This window comes from Nematolebias whitei, chromosome 19 (assembly GCF_014905685.2).
Source record: "Nematolebias whitei isolate Nwh7 chromosome 19, NemWhi1, whole genome shotgun sequence".
Lineage (NCBI taxonomy): Eukaryota > Metazoa > Chordata > Actinopteri > Cyprinodontiformes > Rivulidae > Nematolebias > Nematolebias whitei.
The window spans coordinates 12,165,966-12,187,545 of NC_056516.1; the positions used below are offsets into that span (position 1 = coordinate 12,165,966).

Genomic DNA, 21,580 nt, shown 5'->3' on the forward strand with positions numbered 1-21,580 from the left:
ACTGGTCCATCGCAATCTACTGGTCCATCGCAATCTACTGGTCCATCACAATCTACTGGTCGATCGCAATCTACTGGTCGATCGCAATGATAATATGGATGGATCGCAAGGCGTTAAAAAATAGATATCAGCCTATCCTTACTTAATATGTCTCTTAATTGACATACAGATCAGCCAGTCTGACATCTGACTTTTTCTGACACATGGATCACCATGTATGCACATACAACCATGCCAAAAACTCTAGTTGCCTATTAGCCTCCAATTTATTTCTTCTGAACTCAACAAAGGGTATAAAATGAATAGGAGAGCTGGTTAAAGAAGCAAATAACATACAATTTCCATACGGAATGGGAGGAGGACTTTTTTTTCCCACAATCTCATATTAGAAATGAGTTTGGCTCATCTACCAGTCTACCATTACTATTCTGAAGAATGGAAATGTGGAGCGGCATTTTGTGGTTATGATGTGTGTGGAGGTAGGCAATATATAATATGCACACCCTTTAATACAGTTTTGTAAACTGCGCAAACAGGTCATGAATTAAAAAACAAAACAGTCACGCAAAACACAGCTGTACAGCTCACTGGTGAGGTGATTGCAAACTTCAGGAGTTCAGTGAAACCTCAATCAAACCTTTGTATATTTTCTTGTACTGTTGAGTCTCATTTGAGTCACAGCCCAGTGAGATTTTGGCTTTAGTTAAGAATGATCCACTTTGGTGTACATTTTGCAAATCAATGACAAGCTCATAAACACATTAAACATATTGAAGAGAATTAAAAAACACAACAGCATAACAGAAACGGCAGTAAAAATGATCAATTTTAATTAATTCAACCATCAATGCCAATTACTCAACCTTTAATAACACATTACATTTGTACACATCCCTAACTGGTATTCTACTGGTTGTAAAAGTGACTAATGTATGTAATTTGTGAAAAACTGTAAAGTGAATGTATATAAATGACTAAAGCCGAGTGTGTTGTAACATTAAGGCTAGAACTGATGTGGGTAAAATTAGCTAAAAGAAATTATTGGTGCTGCTATTCAGACACGAATGAATACTCACGGCTGAGCAAGTTGTCGTGTCTTCCTTTGGTCTTATCTTTCTTTTTTGTGACGTCCCAGCCATTGAAGAAACTCTGCAAAATAAGAAATACAACTTCAGTTTAACAACAAAGAAGGAAGTTCGTTCTGTTGCATCCATGTTTTTACTCGGTTCTACTTTTGGACAACTTGGGTGTTTAATGCTCTCATCATTTATCAACCATTTGAACAAAAAGTTTAAAAGTTGTTGTGGCTATAATTTGTTTTTACTTCGAGTCAGTCTGCATGTGAATTTTTGTTGCTTTCTTTTTATGTATTTATTTAGATTTGCTTTTTACTGGATGAATACTAATCTACACCTACATACGCAGACAGCATCTGTTACAACTGCATGGATTTCTAGAAGTGTTCGGCTGCTGAACTAGGCCGCTCACCAAATCATTTGGTGCATCGGAAAATCAAATTAAAAACTAACGCCAGGACTGTTGAACAGCAAGAACCCTCCATCAGACAAGAATAGGGCATCATTCTCGTCCAAAAGCTCCAACAAACCCCTTCAGATCCTACACACCTACAGACTGTTATTAAAGAAGACGGTATGTAAGTATAAGTGCAATACGTTGTCATCAATGCATGCTCCCATACAATGACAAAATTAGTTCTCTGCATTTAATACATCACACCTGGGACACACCCAGGTGGAACAGTGGGCAGCTGTTGAACACTTGGAGAGCAATTAGGGATTGGGTGTCTTGCTCAGAGACACCACGACTTGTGGGAATGGCTGGGGATCGAAACTGGGACTTTCTGGTCTCAAGTCCGCTGCCCTATCGCTACACCGTCTCAGCCCCACGTTGTTGGTCAAAAACATGGACCGGATGTGGTGCTGCAATTACTTTAACAAAACAAAAAACATTCATTTTGTTCAAACATTTGATTTCTCTGTAACATTTCAATACGTTTTTTGGTTTTTCATTTTCAAACAATTTTATTTTGGTTTTGTTTTATGTATTTTTGTTACACAAGGTCAAAACTTCATCAGAATTGGTTTTGTATTTTATGCATGCATGTATGTATGTATGCTGTTTTAAATGTGCTTTCTAAATAAAGTTTACTTGACTAGTTATTTTTTTATAAATTTAGGCAAACAAATAAAATAAAAATAAGACATTAATTTAGTTCGCAATGTCAGTCACTCCAAAGGGTGACCCTGATCAGACCTGAGGTCTGATGAGTTTCAGTGTTGCAGGACGTTAGCAAGTCTCCGGCAAGCTTCCGTCACACTGAAGCAGCGAGGCTGGCACAGTTCACTGCACTTGTTCTCACTATACATACAGCGTGAGGCTTGCTGGCTGAAGAAGAAGCTGTCACTATGTAACACCACAACACTAAACTGCAAACTGTGTGACAGCTGTTTACAGTCACAAAAGCTGCTGCAGCCACAAATGAATCACGGAAGCTGGATTGACACTAAAAGTGAAGGACAAAAGCAGGAGAAAATGGAAAAACAAAACTGTTTAAAGCTTGGCACTTCATTGGTCCACATTTAAATCAATCAGAATCAGCTTTATTGTCATTGCACCAAAGCACAAGAAAATTACATTTCAGTACAGCTTGTCTGAGAAAACATAAACAAACAGACAAGGAGACGGAGGTTTCTGAGGCCGCAGCCTTCGAGAGGTGCTGCCCTTTTTGTTTACATAAGAAACACGAGGGGAGGTATTAAAATTTTTTTTTGAACTGTGTCCTAGACGAGACACAGCGTGAGAGTTGGGAAAAAAAAAAACACCTCAGCATAGAAACAGCAACATACTGATGACATCATAATACAGTTATGCATGAGGAGGCAGACGAAGGCAGTGAGTTGTCCATTGACACTGCCAGACAGTTCCATAGTCCTGATAAGATGGTGCAGTGTCTGTCAGCTGGCTCTGACACAGGCCCACAGATGTCCTCAAGAAGGGAGCGGGTGGGGGGGCAGAGCTTCTCGTTCACATATTGTCCAGGAGAGCTTGAGTTAGATGGTCAATTCAAGGCCATTGGGGAGCCAGATTCAGATAATTATTTTGGATCAGGCCGACTACTCGATTTCTTTCTGCCTTCATAGTTCTACTGGTACGTCTCAATGGCGACTCCAAACAGCCAAATTTTGTGGTCAGCACCGCTGGGCCGAGCTTGTAGCTTCTACAAGGTTGATTCCTTCCTGCCAGCAAGTTTCAGGAGCAGCAAGAGGTCTGCGATTCTCAGAAATTGCGTCCAGCTTACAGCTCAGCTCATGCAGTGTCTGAGTGCTCACAGCACGGCACATTCCTTCATACAAGCCAGGCAGCCTTACAATGGCCAGAACATCTAACAATGTTTTCCGCATTTGTCAATATGCCAGGTAACCGCCAACTCCAAAAAGCAGAAATCCTGTTATCATAAATCCAATTATGTACGTGCATTCTCCATCCTCCATGGACAATACAGACAGACACACGATTTTCCACTGCCTCCAGGAATCCATAGTGTATCCAGCTGCAAGTGTCCCATCAGGGCAAGAGTGTTCTCCTTTGCCCTGCCTTCTCATCGAGAAAATGTTATCAGTTGCGTTGAGAGACCAGATCCATAATTTACAGTTCAGATGATACGTTAAGAGAGGCTTGGATAGGGCTCACAGGACATAGAGCAAAGCAGGAGGGAAGCAGGAGCGGAAGGGAAAAGACTCCGCCTTCGTCGAGAGCAAGCATGAAAAATTAAATCCATTTTATAAAATGAATAAATTTTACCTTTTTTTTCCCCAATAAAGTTTTTAATCTGAACTCCCTTCTTTACTAGTAGGCCACGCTAGTTGTTTCTTATCTGCAGCAAGCGATGAAGCCTGAAGCTCGGCTTGAAGTGGGGGTGGGAGAGTGTGGGGGCAGAGCAATCTTACCAGACAGTCCATCACTACAGAATCTGCTCACACAGTCAGCATTTTGACTTGTTTCATTCATTTGGTTTCAAATACTTGTTTGAATAAAAACTGTTTGAGGCTGCAGTATTTTTTTTTATGTCAGAGAGATTCTGTGCTCAAGATTTTGTTTGATTGTTTTAGCACATCACAGCTATGAAAATGTGATCAAAATCAAAACATAAAGAGGCCTAAAGAATCTCACCTTTATTTCTACGATCTCATGGTAAGTTGAAATATTAGGCAGCGCTAAAGCTGAAATTTTGAACCTAAAAGGACTGTCAGACCAAGGCTGGTCCATCGTAAGGACAGAACCCCCAAACACAAACTGTACACAGCTCTCTCTTGTAAATAAGTCCCAGAGGCTCAATGGGACTAATCGGTATAAATAAAGGTTGAGTGAATGCAGTTCAGTGCAGCGAGGAATATTGAGACCACTCCACTGGAGAAGTTAAACAACCTCTCCACAGATGAATGGCTCATTGCAGGACCTAAATATTATATTTTGGCAGAGAAGACAGGTGGTTGAGAGCAGGGTGAAGTAAGGCATTCACTTGAAACAAGAAAGACCTACTTTAAACAGAGGTTGTGTCAAAGTTCAGTTTTTTTTCAAGTTATTTCACAAAACCCCTCAGTCTGAGACCTAGACATCAGTCCCATGTCATGTGTTGTACTCCACATCAACACAGCTGAGGTCTGCACCACGCCTCTTTTGGTTCCATGATGTTTGCTTCATTTCTGAAAGCTCAGGTCTGTGTGGGATGAGGCCGGTTTTATCTGTGATATTTGAACGACCAGAGGAAGCATAAAGACAGAGTGGTCTGAGTTGTCATTTAACAAAACCTTTTTTAAGGAAAAATCTTTAAAACCAGCATTTCAGCATTAAGCCTGATACCCAGTCAGTTTCACTCTAATTCACACCTTCATACATGTGACCAAAACCTCTTCTTTGTGTGCCAGGGAAATAAAGACCTCAGGGACTCTCCTTTGGGAGTGAGCTCATTCTGCAGATGAATTTAGCTGCACAACAGAGCATCTCAAGCAGTTTAAAACTTGGAACCCCACATTCTCCAGTTTTGAGTTGTGGAAGCTCCCAGGATGGGAAGGAAAATGTCTTTGTAGCATATATGATGCAGATGCTAACGATAAGATAAAGGAAAGTGGTGAACACTCAACAGTAGTAGTAGGCTAGTTGTCAGAAGATTCTAAGGTTTGGCTCAGGAAGGGTTATGGTTGCATTTAAGAGCACACAGGAAACAGGAAAACTGTGCATAATGTGATATGTATTAAAGTTGAGAAGTTATTTACAATACTGTATATACCAAAAAAAAGTAACTCTGTCATCAGTGTATGAACAAGTTCATTATTTCACTAAACACAAAATCTTTCAATAGATAGATGAACAGATCTCCCAAATTATCCAGAGTTAATCCTAATGCTGATATTAATCTCAGAGTTCACGAGATACCAAAACCAGGGCAGTAGTCCAGATAGGTTCAAGGGGTTTAAACAGTTCAATAAGTCAATAAAGACTAAATAACTCTTTAGGGACCTTTAGTGTACAGGTGCTGGTTATAAAATTAGAACATCATGAAAAAGATGATTTATTTCAGTAATTCCATTCAAAAAGTGAAACATGTATATTATATCCATTCATTACACACAGACTGATATATTTCAAATGTTTATTTATTTTAATGTTGATGATTATAACTGACAACTAATGAAAACCCCAAATTCAGTATCTCAGAAAATTAGAATATTGTGAAAAGGTTCAATATTGAAGAAACCTGGTGCCACAGTTTAATCAGCTGATTAACTCAAAACACTTGCAAAGGCCTTTAAATGGTCTCTCAGTCTAGTTCTGTAGGATACACAATTATGGGGACAACTGCTGACTTGACAGTTATCCAAAAGACGACCATTGACACCTTGCACAAGGAGGGCAAGATACAAAAGGTCATTTCTAAAGAGGCTGGCTGTTCACAGAGCTCTGTGTCCAAGCACATATTAATAAAGAGGCGAAGGGAAGGAAATGATGTGGTAGAAAAAGTGTACAAGCAATAGGATAACTGCACGCTGGAGAGGATTGTGAAATAAAACCCATTCCAAAATGTGGGGGAGATTCACAAAGAATGGACTGCAGCTGGAGTAAGTGCTTCAAGAACCACCATGCACAGAAGTATGCAAGACATGGATTTCAGCTGTCGCATTCCTGGTGTCAAGCCACTCTTGAACAAGAGATGGCGTCAGATGCATCTCGTCTGGGCTAAAGACAAAAAGGACTGCTGCTGCTGAGTAGTCCAAAGTTATGTTCTCAGATGAAAGTAAATTTAGCATTTCCTTTGGAAATCAAGGTCTCAGAGTCTGGAGGAAGAGAGAAGAGGCACAGAATCCACATTGCTTTAGGTCCAGTGTCAAGATTCCACAGTCAGTGAGGGTTTGGGGTGACATGTTTTCTGCTGGTGTTGGTCCACTGTGTTTTCTGAGGTCCAGGGTCAACACAATCATCTACCAGGAAGTTTTAGAGCATCATACTTCCTGCTGCTGACCAACTTTATGGAGATGCAGATTTCATTTTACAACAGGAGTTGGCACCTGCACACAGTGCCAAAGTTACCAGTACCTGATTTAAGGACCATGGTATCCCTGTTCTTAACTGGCCAGCAAACTTGCCTGACATTAACCCCATAGAAAATCTATGACGTATAAGAGGAAGATGTGATACACCAGAGCCAACAGTTCAGAAGAGCTGAAGGCCACTATCAGAGCAACAGCTCATAACACCTGAGCAGTGACACAGACTGATCCACTCCATGCCACGCTGCATTGCTGCAGTAATCCAGGAAAAAGGAGCAACAACTAAGTATTGATGCTGCACATGCTCATACTTTTCATGTTCATACTTTTCAGTTGACCAACATTTCTAAAAATCCTATTTTTTATTGGTCTTAATATTCTAATTTTCTAAGATACTGAATTTGGGGGGTTTATTAGTTGTCAGTAATAATTATCAACATTAAAAGAAATAAACATTTGAAATATATCAGTCTGTGTGTAATGAATGCATATAATAGACAAGTTTCACTTTTTGAATGGAATTACTGAAATAAAATCAATAAATTTGTTCATGATATTCTAATTTTATGACCTCTATGTAAAGGTTCTTGGATGTGTGGAGGGAGCAGGCTGCAGCGTCTCCTACCACACAAAACGGACCAAGTTATTCCGACTTCAGGTTCTTTGGGCCTGAAGTGAAGGAGTAGCTTACCATCGTAGGAAACCTGGCCAGTTTGGTTGTTTCCAATCTTTAAGCACAAAATACAGCCGTTTCTCACAGAATAGAGACATCTAAAAGCTGCAGAAGCTCTGAACTTCCCCAGTCACACCTGCTCTCCCAAACAATGGGAGGTGCCTTTTTTTATATACAAAACTCAAATCCTGCAAGATTTCACACTTTATCCCATGGACCAGATGAAAACATAAGGTTGAGAAAATGGCTGCAAGTACTAAAAATGACTGTGTTACGTCTTCAACTATAAAGAAAATAAATAAAAACAAACAAAACTAACAAAATAGCGCCCTGCTGCAAAAAAAAAAAAGAAAGGATTTTGCCATGTTCTGAGTGAGTAAAAACTACAACCTGGCACTCTTGCAATCGTCGGCTCAATGTATGTATTATGTATCACATTCAGCTACTACCACATCAGATTTAGCTCAGTATCAGTTAAGTTTACAGAGTTCTAGTCATCTTTGTGTTGGCTAATGTTGATTAGCTGTGGTGGCCATCTTAAATTTGATGTACTCTAAATGTTGTATGATTAACTTTTGAAAGTTTCAATAAAATCAGTGATTTATGAGTTGATCCCCCCCCCACACACACACACACACACACACACACACACACACACACACACACACACACAAAGATAAAATGATTATGACTCTTCTTGGTGTAATAAAACAAGTTGTTTGTTTGGGTTAAATCATCAGAACTCTGAACTACATTGTAGGTGGCCTCCTCATGGAGAGGATACACTTTGACATTCTTTGTCTCTTCCTCCCAACATATACTGTACCCCCCACCCAGATCAGGGGGCTGACTCCTTCACAACCACCCACGACGCAGCACATCTGATCAATGACAGAGCTGCTGCACTCCTGTGGGAAATAAGGGTTATGAAGTCTGACAGCAGAGTGCATGCTGATCCCCTTCATCTTGTTCATTCCTCCAGACGATGGGAGGCCAGAGTGCACTGTGAAAGAGCAACCCACTTATTGATTTTAGTTGGGAGAAATTTGTTGGGCCCTCGGCGGGTGGCTTAATGAATCAAACAAAGTGCATGTGGCTTCCAGCAGGTGGACAAGTGAAAGAATAGCAGTCTGATTGGGAGGAATTCAAATGATAGTAAAAAATAAGTTTTTCCACACAGCAGCAGTTTAATATATGTGGAAATGAAAACAGAACTTCTTCTAACTGGTTGCTCGATTATTAAACTCTCCATCCAGGCCTTCTGAAAGAAGACAACAATGAAGAACTGAAGCTCTGATCCTTTTAGAAACATCAGGAGTTTGAAAAAAAACACTTTTTGAAATACTGTTTCCTATGGTTTTTGCAGTTTTTTTCTTGCCTTGAAAGAAGAAACAAAACTCGCCATGTCTAAATCTCTTTGCAGGGTCTCCATGAGTGTTTGTGAGTGTACGTAGATCCTGCAGTGCTCCATTCAAGGCCCTTACTAGCAATCTGGCAAACACAATTCTTCAAGGACCAAGCTTTGTGTTTGTAGATGTTGAAACATGATTACAAGCAAGCTAAACCAAAGTGTAATTGTACAATCAGAGGTTTTACTATCCTGAATTAAAAATACAACAGTTCTTGAAGGAATGCATTTGGCCTTCTGCCTGTCAGACTGTGGCAGCAGGCGACAACTAGAGTAAAACAACCAGAAGTACTACACATGCACAGACTATCTCGATCTGCCGTCAGGTGTGTTGAACCCGCGTGCACGAAGATGACAAGAGGCTCGAGGTAAAGAGTCCAGAAGACTTATTTCACAAAAACAAAATCAAAACGCTGACAGGGCAGCTTACTCACAAATTAAGGCAGGCAGGATGCAAGGCAGAACACGAGACCATGGAAGGACAATCCAAAGACAAATGACAAGACAAGGGAGCTGAATATATTCACATGCTGATTGGGACAAATAACAGACTCCTGTGGGGATTAACAGGTGAGACAAGGGCTGAACACAAGGAGGAGGGAAAGCACTGAGAGGTGAATGAAAACATGAAGAAACAGAGACAGACAGGACAAAACCCAAAACCCCTGCACAGACATGATATAAAGATTGTAAATAGGCCTGTCGCGATAAACAATAAATCAATTAATCGCATGATAAATGAAAATTATCATCCTCATTTTCATTTATCGGCTTTATCGTTTCTACGCGTCTCTTTCTACTGAAGACACTGGATGACAAAAGACTTAACTCTGGCGCTCTTCACTGACCACTCCCTTTCTTTTTTATCTTTAAAATCTGTTTTAATTATCCAAAATCGCATTTTTGGATTGTTAAAAGCAACTAAGCTGAGAAGCTAAGCTACGAGTTAAGCTAACACGCCAACCTCGGGAAAAACCTCCGTCTTGTCAAAGCTCCAAAATTCACGGTTGAAACTCGTGCCTTTGTGTAAAAAGTTGTTTTTCTCTGCAAAAAGAAGCTGATAACTTGTTTACTGATTTTTTTATTAAAAGCTTTGTGTGAAAAATGCTATGCTAAAGATCTCAAACCACACAGAGGGTCCTACATTTTAAGAACCGAAAAACAGGAAGAAGAGACAGCCCATGTCACGTCAAGAGGCCCCCCTCCCATTTTTCTGAACGAGACACGCTGCTCGCTCCCTCACTATCCGTCCGTCGGTTCAAACAGTCTTATACTGCCATCCGGTGGTCAAAAAAGGTACTACACACATTAACCAAATTTCTTTGTAAATTTATCATTTACTAATTATTGTCAAATTTCAAACAATATTATCGTTTATCGCAATAATTTTTGAGACAATTAATTGCCTAGCAAAATTTTGTTATGGTGACAGGTCTAATAGTAAACCTTATGTTCACATATCAGGATACAGGCAAACTAGTCCTGTTTCTTGTAGCAGATTTGAAAGTTAGGTGAATAAAACCTGACAGTGATTGAGCTGAACATTTGTAGCACATTTTCAAACTTCACTTTAACAAGTGAAGTTCTCTAAAAAATATTTCCCTATCTGAAAAAATCACTTATCTAAAAAATATTCTGATAAATGAAAAGAGGCCGCGCTCTTGTAGCAGCAGCAACGTGCACTCCGCCCGTCTTTCGGATGACTGTACGGACATAATCTCACTGTATCTCAGTGCAATCTCAATGATAATTAAGCTGATTCTGAACAAGTGGTACCACGATGTCCCCTGTCACTGAAAGACTTGAATAGTAACTACAAGTATTTGTAATTTTTGAGATACGTGCTTTTCTAGACTGCATTTGAACAAGGAATTCAAGTAAACCTTAACGTTTTTGTTGCGTTTTTTTGCTTGTCCGGGCGAGAACATAGTGATGGATCCTGGCGAGTGGAGGGATCAATTTTATCCACCACCAGGTGCAATGTCAGAGCCAAGGGGTGACCAATGTTGGCCTTAGCCACTAAAGATTATTCTTGGGCCACTCCAATGACCCTCAATCACATGAGAAAACCTTTAAGCAATATAAAACTTACAAAGCATAATCCCCACAAATGATACGGGTGGCCAGTTTACATATTTATGCTAAGGTGGTCATCTAAGATTTTCACATGGCAACCCAGCAGTGACATTTTTATGCGTAGATGCAGTCACACACCAAAATGGAAGTTGGTATTTTACTTACGTTTTTAAGTTATCATGCTCACAACATGCACGGATGTATGAAAGGAGGATATTTCCAATCCCCCCCCCATAACTCCACGATAGAAGACAAAAAAAACAAAACAAAGATCCTCAAAGCACAGCTCCAACTACTGAGACCTCCATCTTTGTTGATGATAAATGTCACGTGAATCAGTGATTTACCAGTGTAAAGCTAACACAAAGGTACTCAAAACCATTTCAAAGTAATACTAACAATTTTGACAACCATCACTGTTATTAGAACTACGTGGTTTGAAAAGTTCTAATGTCTCTACAATCCCCAGCATCTGAATGCTAAAAGAAGCAGTAAGTTGGCGTTCTTCAAAGCATTTCAGTGTAGTTTTAGCCAGGGTGGGACCATAAGGGCCTTCAACACCTTCAGCGTCCTCAGAATAATCCACATATGAAATGTTAAACTGAAACTTGTAATTCATTATTTATTTTGTATAAAATTAACATTTTCAATAAAGTTTTCCTTGTTGGTGGCTGATTTCTCTAAGTTTATGTAACTGCTTTGCAGTTGAGCAATTATTATTATTATTTTTTTTAATACAGATACCCATACCCAGAGCCCTGTAAAGAGAGAGTTGCGATACTCCCATAGACTCCCATAGAAAGAATGGAATGCGGAAGTCACGTGGGTCATGAAGCGGGAAATAGTTCCAAACAGCAGCGGGTTCAGCATTGAACGTAGTTCATTCTCCGTGTTTTCTCCGGTAAGTTGATGAAAATACGACACTTTTTTTGCCATTGCGAAGCGTTATCTGACTGTTCTGTACCTCAATATTTGGCCTTTTTTGTTCTGAGCGATTCATTCAACCTTTATTTCTACAGTAAATCCCATTGAGCCTCGAGGACTCATTTACAAGAGAGACCTGATCTCAACAAAGAATGATGACAACATGACAACAAGATTGACATAATTTAGTTAAAGTTATAGATCATTTGTCAAAGACTGCAGCATAAATTGTGACATTATCATTAAAGAAAAACGTGATTGTGGAGATGAGTCAATGTTTTCATGTTTTCCAGGTAAACCAGAGGAGAATGACTTCATGAACTGAATGTTGCATTCAAAGTATCACAAAGGTACAAGATCTCATTTTCTGTCTTCTATTAATCAATAACAGCTGAATCAAGATGTTTGAATAAAATTACTTTAACACCATAACCTTCACAAAGTTGGTATTTACTGCAGGACTGTTCATTTACATTAGTTTTATATTATTAGTTTAGTGTTTGGTAATCATGGGTCAAGTTGAGATGAGACTCTTTCAAGACAGAACAAGAAATAAGAATTATTACAAGAATATATCAGCATCAATAAACTGTAGGACAGTAACAAAACACTTATTAAACTATCACAGGTACATTGAGATGGAGCTGGAAGTTCTTCTTCATGCCAGTTGTCTTCATCTGATCTTTTGTAAAAATATGTCAATTTATTTTCCATTAACATTTTTCTTCTCAGGACTGAGTTAATTTTCTTGTCTGTGAGTTTCTTCTGTCCTGCTTATGTATGTTTTTGTTCTAATTGTTCCTCAGGTTGTTCATCTCTGTTCCCTGACTGCCTGTTGATCCATCCTCCTGGTCCTGTTGATCCTGGATCATCAGATCCTGACATGTCCCCGTCCTCTGAGGACACATTTTCATCTGTCCCTCATCTCACTCGCCTCATTTCTGTTTCTTCCTCAGTCTCTGAAATTACAACGTCACTGTTAGAATGAAGATTATTGTTCAATAAAAAATAGGACATGAATTATTTAACACTGTTCGTACCAAAGTTTAATTTAGAACAACATGTGTGATCACTGGTCAGGTCACTGGTCAGATCACTGGTCAGGTCACTGGTCAGGTCACTGGTCAGATCACTGGTCAGATCACTGGTCAGATCACTGGTCAGATCACTGGTCAGAACACTGGTCAGATCACTGGTCAGTGGAAGTTCTGCTGTTCTTCTCATCTGGTTCTGGTCCATGAACAACTGGTTGAACCTCCTTCAGTCTCACACGTCCTCACTGTGTCTCTGTGAACTGTCCTCTCTCTAAATGTGTCTGTAGAGTGACATTAGTTTATTTTCTTGCACGTTTCTTTGACAGTTAAACATTTTGAGCCCTGATTGAAAACGTTTGTGCAGATTAAATTTACAGCTCTCACTTTGTGTTGTTGTGATGATGATGATGGTGCTCCTGCTGACTTGAGATGATGTCATTAATAAACAGTATAAATGGCAGTAAAAGTACTTTATTAAAGCTTGTTTTACATATTTTATAATAAATTGTTTGGAAATTTATTTTTGCACAGTTAACACTTATTTTGTCATCTGTTATGATTTTAACTAGAAACAGTTTCATTTAAATGAACATTTTAATCAATGAATTACAGTTTTACAATAGTTGTCAGGCTACAATCAACTCAGTTATCAGGTACTTGGTTGCCATAAAAAAAACGACAAATACAACAATTATATTCAGTCTCTCTTGTAAATGAGTCCTCGTGGCTCAATGGGACGAACCCGTTTAAATAAAGGTTGAATTAATATCTTCTATAGAAATCAAGAATTCATCCAGATGATCTGAGGTAAGCTGGAGCAGATCTGATGCTGCATGGAGGACAAGGTGGAGCATTATCCTGCAGAGAACATCAGAAACAGCTTTATAACAGGTGTTACTCTGATCTGTTTTTAACGTGTGTAACGTTATAAAACACTGACATGGCTATATTGATCATTGTATTGCATATACATTATTTTTCTAACAAATATGTGTTTGCAGACTTGTTTCCTTCTAAAATTTAATGATAAATGTATCAGCTGCTTCTAAAAACGCTTTGATAAAATGCACAGTCAGGGAAATAATCAGTAATCAGTTAAGTAATCAGTTTGTTACTGCTCAGTAATTACTGAAAGACACAGGTAAAGTAAGAAAAGTCGATTTTTGTGTTGTGTCGCGACAGCAGCCGCTCAAACTGACAGTGATGAGCTGTTTGGAACTATTGGGAGCTGCATGAACCACGGACCGCGTATCGGCGAGTTCAAAGAGTGTCGCAACTCTCTCTTTATAGGGCTCTGCCCATACCCGATCAGATTTTATTTAATTTTTTGTCTCCAGGCATAATCAGAAGAAGCTCTCATTGGTTAGGACTTCACTCTTGTTAGAGAAGGCTCAAGTAGAGAGTCTCTCCAGGGTGAATTTGTTTAATAACTGACAGGAAAATCAACCAAGTCAGATTGTTAATATAAAGTCAGTGGGACCAAAACACAAGATGCAGGACTTTGCAAAGACCTTGCAAAGCTTCTTCTTTTTTTTTTTTTTTTTGACCACAGACAGATTTATGATGCATTCAGCTTCAACATGTATATTAAAAAAAAAGATGCATAAATTCCAATTGCCCTAATTTTCAATATACAGAGTGTGTTTTTTTGTTTGTTTGTTGTTTGTTTCATTGCATGATGAAATTTTACAGTAAAAGTTATGTTCTGTGGGTTACTATCACATTTTGGTGTGAATTATTGATCTGTATGTTGTACAATGGGCAGCTGTGGCTGAGTGGTTAGAGCAGTCGTCCTCCAGTGCAAGAAGTTGGGGGTTCGAATCCACCAGCAGTCACATGCCGAAGTGTCCCTGGGCAAGACACGGAACCCCTCATTGCCTCTGATGTGTGTCCCATCAGTGTATGAATGTGATCTAAAGCACTGATTAGTCTCTTTAGAATGATTTGTTCAATTATCTTTGTAGATCTAGTAGAGTGCTGTATGAACGGGTAAATGAGGACACAGATTGTAGTAAAGAGCTTTGAGTATCTTGATAAGATAGAAAGGTGCTATATAAGTACAGTCCATTTACTTGAACACAAGATGCGGTATGATCTGTAGGGCCTTCTTCTATCTTGGGACAGATTGGACATTTTCAGGTCAAGTGTTCATGTGGGTTGACCCTGTTGGTTTTTCTGTTTAGTGTGGGTTCATGTTCAGATTGTAAAAAAAAAAATGACAGCACAAGTCAGATGTGGTACTTGATGGATAAAAAGTTGGGAGGCTCTACTCATCAGCGAGTTACGAAATTTACTGGAATTGGATTTAAAGTGATGTAACCAGATGCCAATTCCATAGAGTTCTTCAACATTAGCATTGAATAGGATGTCAAAATGGCACCATGGTGGCACAGTTAGTAAAATTGTTGCTGCCTCTCAGCTAAAAGGTCACCGGTTCAAATCCCAGCTGGGGACCTTTCTGGGTGGAGTTTGTATGTTCTCTCTGTGCTGCGTGGGTTTTCTCTGGGTACTCCAGTTTCCTCCCACAGACCAAAAACATGCATGTTAGTCTGACTGGTAACTCTAAATCGTCTTTAGGTGTGAGTGAGAGAGTGAATAGTTGGTTGTCTCATTTGTCTCTATGTGTCCCTGTGATGGACTGGAGACCTGTCCAGGGTGTCCCCTGCCTCTCACACAGTGATAGCTGGACAGGGGCACCAGTGACCCCCACAACACAAAAAGGAAGAAGCAGGTAAAGATAATGGATGGATGGATTATACTCTGAGGTTTCATTTCCTCTAAAAAACCTTTAACAGTAGAAAGCAGTCCATCTTTTAACCGTAACTGTTCATTGTAGCTCTTTGTCTTCTTTTCTTACTTCATACTCCTGCTTGAAGCCGTAGCCCTCGGACGTCTTCATCTGGTTGATGTGCTGTAGGAGGTCAGCCACCCTTACAGCAGGGTGGAGCTGACCTGTGTGATAAGGTGAGTTTTTCCTCTGACAGTGACGTTGGGGTGAGCCTCCCAGTAAGCTGCTGGACTCGTTAACAGAGCTGCGCTGCTCATCTGGGGACACAGACACAAATAGATAAAGACAGTCTGCTGACACAGTGAAGACTGGGACATTGACTTTGTTCTGTTGTTTTCATGCACATAAGTCAAAGGGACAGCGTAGAAAGAAGAAAGTTAGCATTTGTGCACGGATGTGACGGCTGACTGGTGCCATAAAATATTCAAACAGAAAGGAGATTTCTGTGCCGAGCGCACCTGGCAGAACAGATTGCATGCATGCTTGGAAGTAAATACAACTGAAGGTCAGGAAGGAGGTAGTAGCTTTCTCGCCACACGTTATCTCAAGAGAACCCATGTGTTTTTATTGTCTTACTTCGAGAGTTGCAGCCGTGGGTGTCCATGAAGGGGTTGGCCATCCTTTCATCCTGCTGGAGCGTGCTCTGCTCTGTCATGCTGCAGTCCAAAGAGCTCAGCTTTTGACTCTTCTCCTGTCGGTAGGCCATGGCTGCCTTGTTGATGACCACCTTCTTCCTGCTGTAGAGATGACAGCAAAGAGGTGGGAGGACGGGGAGCAGCAACAAAGGCCAGCAGAGAAGGGAAAGAGTGAGCTCACAACAGGTAAAAGAGATAAGAAGAAAATGAAGAGAGGGAGTTGAGATGAGAAAGTGTTGAGGAGTCTAAGGAGAGAAAATATTGAATCTGCTCGCAGAGGAAAAGTGAAATCTGGTGATAGCAAGAGACTGTTGATAGAGTTGGGATTAAGTAGGTATGTCACTGGGCTGCGAGTGTTGGAGACTATGATGTGTAGGTGGCAAATCAAAACTGACATTTGATAATAGTGTGAATGTTTATGAAGCATTCACACTATTGTGATCCATCTGTCTTCTGTACATTTTTCAGCATCTCTCTCGTTCCACAGTTTTTGTGCTATTTCAACAATTTATATATCAAAACGTTCAGCTCCTTCAGGATAAGGGTGCTATGCTTTTGCTATTGGTGCAACTTTAGCTTTTTTAAATTTTTTGCCTTTTTTGCCCCTTTTGTCTCATGGAAAAATAATTGATCTCATTTTCCATCCTTCAGATCTTTAGATCTGTATAAACTTTTACTGCTCCTTTCACATTTTGCTTCACCTTCTTTCCATTTCCTTGTACAAATTTAATCATTCTTTTCAGCTACTTTCAGCTTATTTCAGCTGTTTTGTGCTCCGTTCAGATTCTTTCTGCTAACTACAACATTTTTGTGCTTCTTCAAATTTATTTCTGCTAATTTCAACTTCAACTTCAACTCACGCTCTTAAGCCTCCCTGGTAAGGTCTATTCGGGGGTTCTGGAGAGGAGGGTCCGTCGGATAGTTGAACCTCGGATTCAGGAGGAGCAGTGCGGTTTTCGTCTTGGCCGTGGAACACTGGACCAGCTCTACACTCTCAGCAGGGTCCTGGAGGGTGCGTGGGAGTTTGTCCAACCGGTTTACATGTGCTTTGTGGACTTGGAGAAGGCGTTCGACCGCGTCCCTCGGGGGACCCTGTGGGGGGTACTCTGGGAGTATGGGGTACCGGGCCCTTTAATACGGGCTGTTAGGTCCCTGTATGACCAGTGTCAGAGCCTGGTCCGCATTGCCAGCAGTAAGTCGGGCTTGTTCCCGGTGAGAGTTGGACACCGCCAAGGTTGCCCTTTGTCACCGATTCTGTTCATAACTTTTATGGACAGAATTTCTAGGAGCAGGCAAGGTGTTGAGGGGATCTGTTTTGGTGACCTTAGGATTGCATCTCTGCTTTTTGCAGATGATGTGGTCTTATTGGCTTCATCAGATCGTGATCTACAGCTTTCGCTGGAGCGGTTCGCAGCCGAATGCGACACAGCCGGGATGAAGATCAGTTCCTCCAAATCTGAGGCCATGGTCTTGAGCCGGAAAAGGGTAGAGTGCCCTCTCCGGGTCAGGGAGGAGGTCCTACCCCAAGTGGAGGAGTTCAAGTATCTTGGGGTCTTGTTCACAAATGAGGGAAAAATGGAGCGTGAGCTCGATAGGCAGATAGGTGCAGCGGCTGCAGTGAAGCAGGTGTTGTACAGGTCTGTCGTGGTGAAGAGAGAGCTGAGTCAAAAGGCGAAGCTCTCAATTTACCGATCGATCTACGTTCCCACCCTCATCTATGGTCATGAGCTTTGGGTTGTGACCAAAAGAATGAGATCTCGGATACAAGCGGACGAAATGAGTTTTCTCTGCAGGGTGACTGGGCTCTCCCTTAGAGACAGGGTGAGAAGCTCGATCATCCGGGAGGGACTCAGAGTAGAGCCGCTGCTTCTCCACGTCGAGAGGAGCCAGTTGAGGTGGCTTGGGCATCTGTTTAGGATGCCTCCTGGACGCCTCCCTGGTGAGGTGTTCTGGACACGTCCCACCGGAAGGAGGCCCAGAGGAAGATCCAGGACACGCTGGAGGGAATATGTTTCTTGGCTGGCCTGGGAACGCCTCGGGATTCCCCCGGAAGAGCTGGCCCAAGTGGCTGGGGAGAGGGAAGTCTGGGCCTCCCTACTTAGGCTGCTACCCCCGCGACCCGAGCCCGGATAAGCGGAAGAAAATGGATGGATGGATGGCTAATTTCAACTTGATATGCTACTTTCAGCTTATTTCTGAAAATGTCATTTTTTTCTGCTACTTCAGCTGTTTTTATGATAATTTTAGCTGTTTTAGCTCATTCCACATTTTTTTGCACTCCTTTCAACTTTTTTCAGGCTAATTCAGCAAAAATGTGCTCTCTCCACTTCCTTCTGTTAATTGAAGCTTCTTTCTGCCTTTTTTTTTTTTTTTTTAGTTGCTAATTTTAGTTTTTGTCAGAAAATGTCCAGTTTTTGTGCTCATTTCTTCTTCTTTCAGCCTAACTGGGCAAACATGTTCTTTCTGCTTTCTTCTGCTAATTTAAGCTTTTTCTACCTTTTCAGTTACCTTTTTAGCATTTTTAGCTAATTTTAGCTGCTTTCAGATAATTCATTTTTTTGTGGTAAATTCTGCTATTTTCAGCCTAATTAACTTCTTCATGCTAATTTCAGTTCATTATGCTCCTTTCAATTTTTTTCTGTTAGTTTCAGCTTTTTCTGCTCTTTCAGCTACTATTTAGCTCTTTTGATGCTAATTTGAACTTAATCCCACATTTTTTTTTTTTTTTTTTAGCTCATTTCAGTTTTTTTCCTCTTCCTTCTGGTAGTTTAAAATTATTTCTAACTTTTCAGCTATTTTTTTGTGTGTGCTAATTTCAATTTCTTTGTTTTTTTGTTTTTTTTAGCTAATTTCCTATTTTTGGTGTGAATTTCTGTTTATTTAAACCCAATTCAGCAAATGTGTGTCCTTTCTGCTTTCTTCTGCTAATTTAGGCTTGTTCTCCCATTTCAGCTATTTCATATTTTTTTAGCTAATTTCAGCTGTTTTCATCAAGTTCTTCTGCAATAAGCATTTATCCTGCAGTTACGCTTGTTGTGGTCTCTATATTCAGAGCTTGTAATCAAGCAAACAATGAGCCATGAATCCACGTTTTACATTGCCAGTATTTTTTAATTCACAGCTTTTTATGTGCAAAACTTGCAAAACTGAGCTCTTTGCTGTGTATATTACTTTATTGTCCACCTCCACTCACATCATACCCACCTCTGCAGCCACTACATGACTTCATGTACTGGTGTACACTTTAGAAATGAAGATGGGCAGATCTGGAGCAGTTTCTTTTAAGGGAGACATTTGCCTCAGATGTTTTTGTCAGAAAGGAAGTGCCCATGCAGGAGACAAATTGGAAACTTCATCAAGTTGGTGAGAAGTTGGAGTTGCCTGTGACAACCCAATGATAATTTTGCAAGAAAATGCGTTGCAGTTTTTCTGAAACTCTTTAAAACTCATGCACTGTGCAGTGGTTAGTGCTGCTGCCTTACATCAAGATGTTTGCATGTTAAAGACTGACTGTCATACTTTTTGTAGAGTTTTGCATGTTCTCCTGTTCTCATCCATGGTGTTTCAGTTTCCTCTCACAGACCAAAAAACATGCATGTTAGCTAAATTGATCTAAACTGTCCATAGGTGTGAGGTAGAATGGCAATGGTTATTTGCCTCACTTGTTTTATGTGTCGCTGTAAAGAACTTGTGACCTGTCAAGCGTGTACCCCTCCTCTCGCCCAATGGCCACTAGAGACAGATAAGACCTGTGAGACTGCACAAAATAGCATGTAAAAAATAAATTAATGTTTAATACTCAAGCAACAGGACTGTGAGCCTTATCAATATCGTTTACCAATAAGTCACAGCCCAGTGAGATACCACTTGTAGAGAGAGACGAGGAGAGGACAGGATGGAGGTACAAAGGGCGAGCAGAGGAGGAGAGAGAAGTGACAGAGAGGAGTAACTTACGGGTAATAGGGGTAAGAATAGAAGTCCCTTCTGATAAGCATGAAGGAGGAAAGAAGAGAGACAGAACGTGAGAGAAAAACAAAAACAAAGGTGACTATGGGTTAACCAGATGGCATCAGGAAGATTAAAAAAGTGTTAAAATGTTCTCAGCTGAGAGATGTCTGATAGGGCACCTGCACCCAACTGTTTTAATGATCATTTAATTTATGCACGTTCATTCTTTAAAGCTTGCCATCCTGAGCTGGTATAACTGTACCCTTGACAACCAGCGATGAGAGGGCCTATCACACGCCCTTTTGAGTTCATGTGTGTGTCTGCCTCAGACATTAGTGCTCTCAAGAGGCTAGGCACAGATAAAGCAGCCGGGCCAGAGATAAATGAACCCGTTGTTCTAAAACTAGCTGAAGATTTTATGGCTGAGCATTGCTAACATTTTAGATATTAACATATTAACATATTGTCCTTTATTCTGAGTCTTACCATCGATAAAATCCATGACGGCTGGGACAACAACATTAAACCAATACAGGGCATTTATTATTATTGTATTATTGATCTAATAAGACAGTTCTGCAACGCTCACAACAGACAATAAGTAATAGAAATCATCAAAACATGAATTCACTTAAGTTAAATTTACACATTAGGAATAAATGAAAGTGCGTTTTCCAACCACTTTTCTGTCAACGGCAAAAAGATACTGAACACCCACCAAAGAGCTTAAAACCATTTCTGTGATATTGGAGCTTTAGAAAAGGTCTTTAGTAATTCTTATCAAAGAACTTACAAACATTAAAAAAAAAAAACTATTTGAGTGCAGGTGTTTCTGGAGGAGAGTAAATACACAAGACACTAAACTTTTTTTTAACACAAGACACTAAACTAATAGATTACAAAAAATAACTGCCTTGTTTATTTGGCATGAATGCAGGCAAATATATTAAAAAAATTCTTAAATACTTGTACAACCTGTGTTTAGAACAAAATTAATCTGTTTTTGCTTCGCTTAACATTATATAAAGTTCTTGTTATTTGTTGGTTGGAGAATGTGTTGCCCATCTTACGGTACCATTTCAGCTCTTACTTCAATACAGGAGCTATTATAATGCAAAACCAAAGAAACAATGATGAGGTTGTAAGGATGGTACCATTTACTGGCTCTGTTTGTGTCTGTGTTTCCCTAGTGTTTCCTCTTCAGTTTAATTGGTGTCACCCTTGTCTCGTCACAGCTGTTGGTATTCACGTCTCGTTTTGTCCTTGTATATAAGCCGTCTGTTCTGTCTTGTTCCTGGTCGCGTCGTATTCGTTGGGTATCCTGTGTTCTCCTGCGTCTCCTGAGTCTTTTCCTGAGCTTCCTGAGTCCCTTCTGAGTTTCCCTCCTGAGCCTTCTATTGATGTAAGTTTTGCTGCCACGTCAGCTTATTGTTTTGTTACCTTTTATTCGTCATTAAATTATTTAGTTTTTTAATCTGCCTAGTTGAGTCCTGTCTGCACTACTGGGTTCGTTCCTGTCCACCAAACC

General features: G+C 40.2%; 1 protein-coding gene across 1 annotated transcript in view; it reads right to left on the reverse strand.

Annotated features, from left to right (window-relative positions):
• The window catches only part of ptprua (protein tyrosine phosphatase receptor type Ua), a 502,564-nt gene that overhangs the window by 74,677 nt on the left and 406,307 nt on the right, over positions 1-21,580 (reverse strand). The window contains exons 16-19 of the mRNA XM_037693627.1: positions 20,059-20,088; positions 16,046-16,206; positions 15,539-15,726; positions 1,077-1,149 (exon numbers count right to left, since the gene is read on the reverse strand). Coding sequence (XP_037549555.1) covers positions 1,077-1,149; positions 15,539-15,726; positions 16,046-16,206; positions 20,059-20,088 — 452 coding nt within the window. The remainder of the gene's footprint in view (positions 1-1,076; positions 1,150-15,538; positions 15,727-16,045; positions 16,207-20,058; positions 20,089-21,580) is intronic.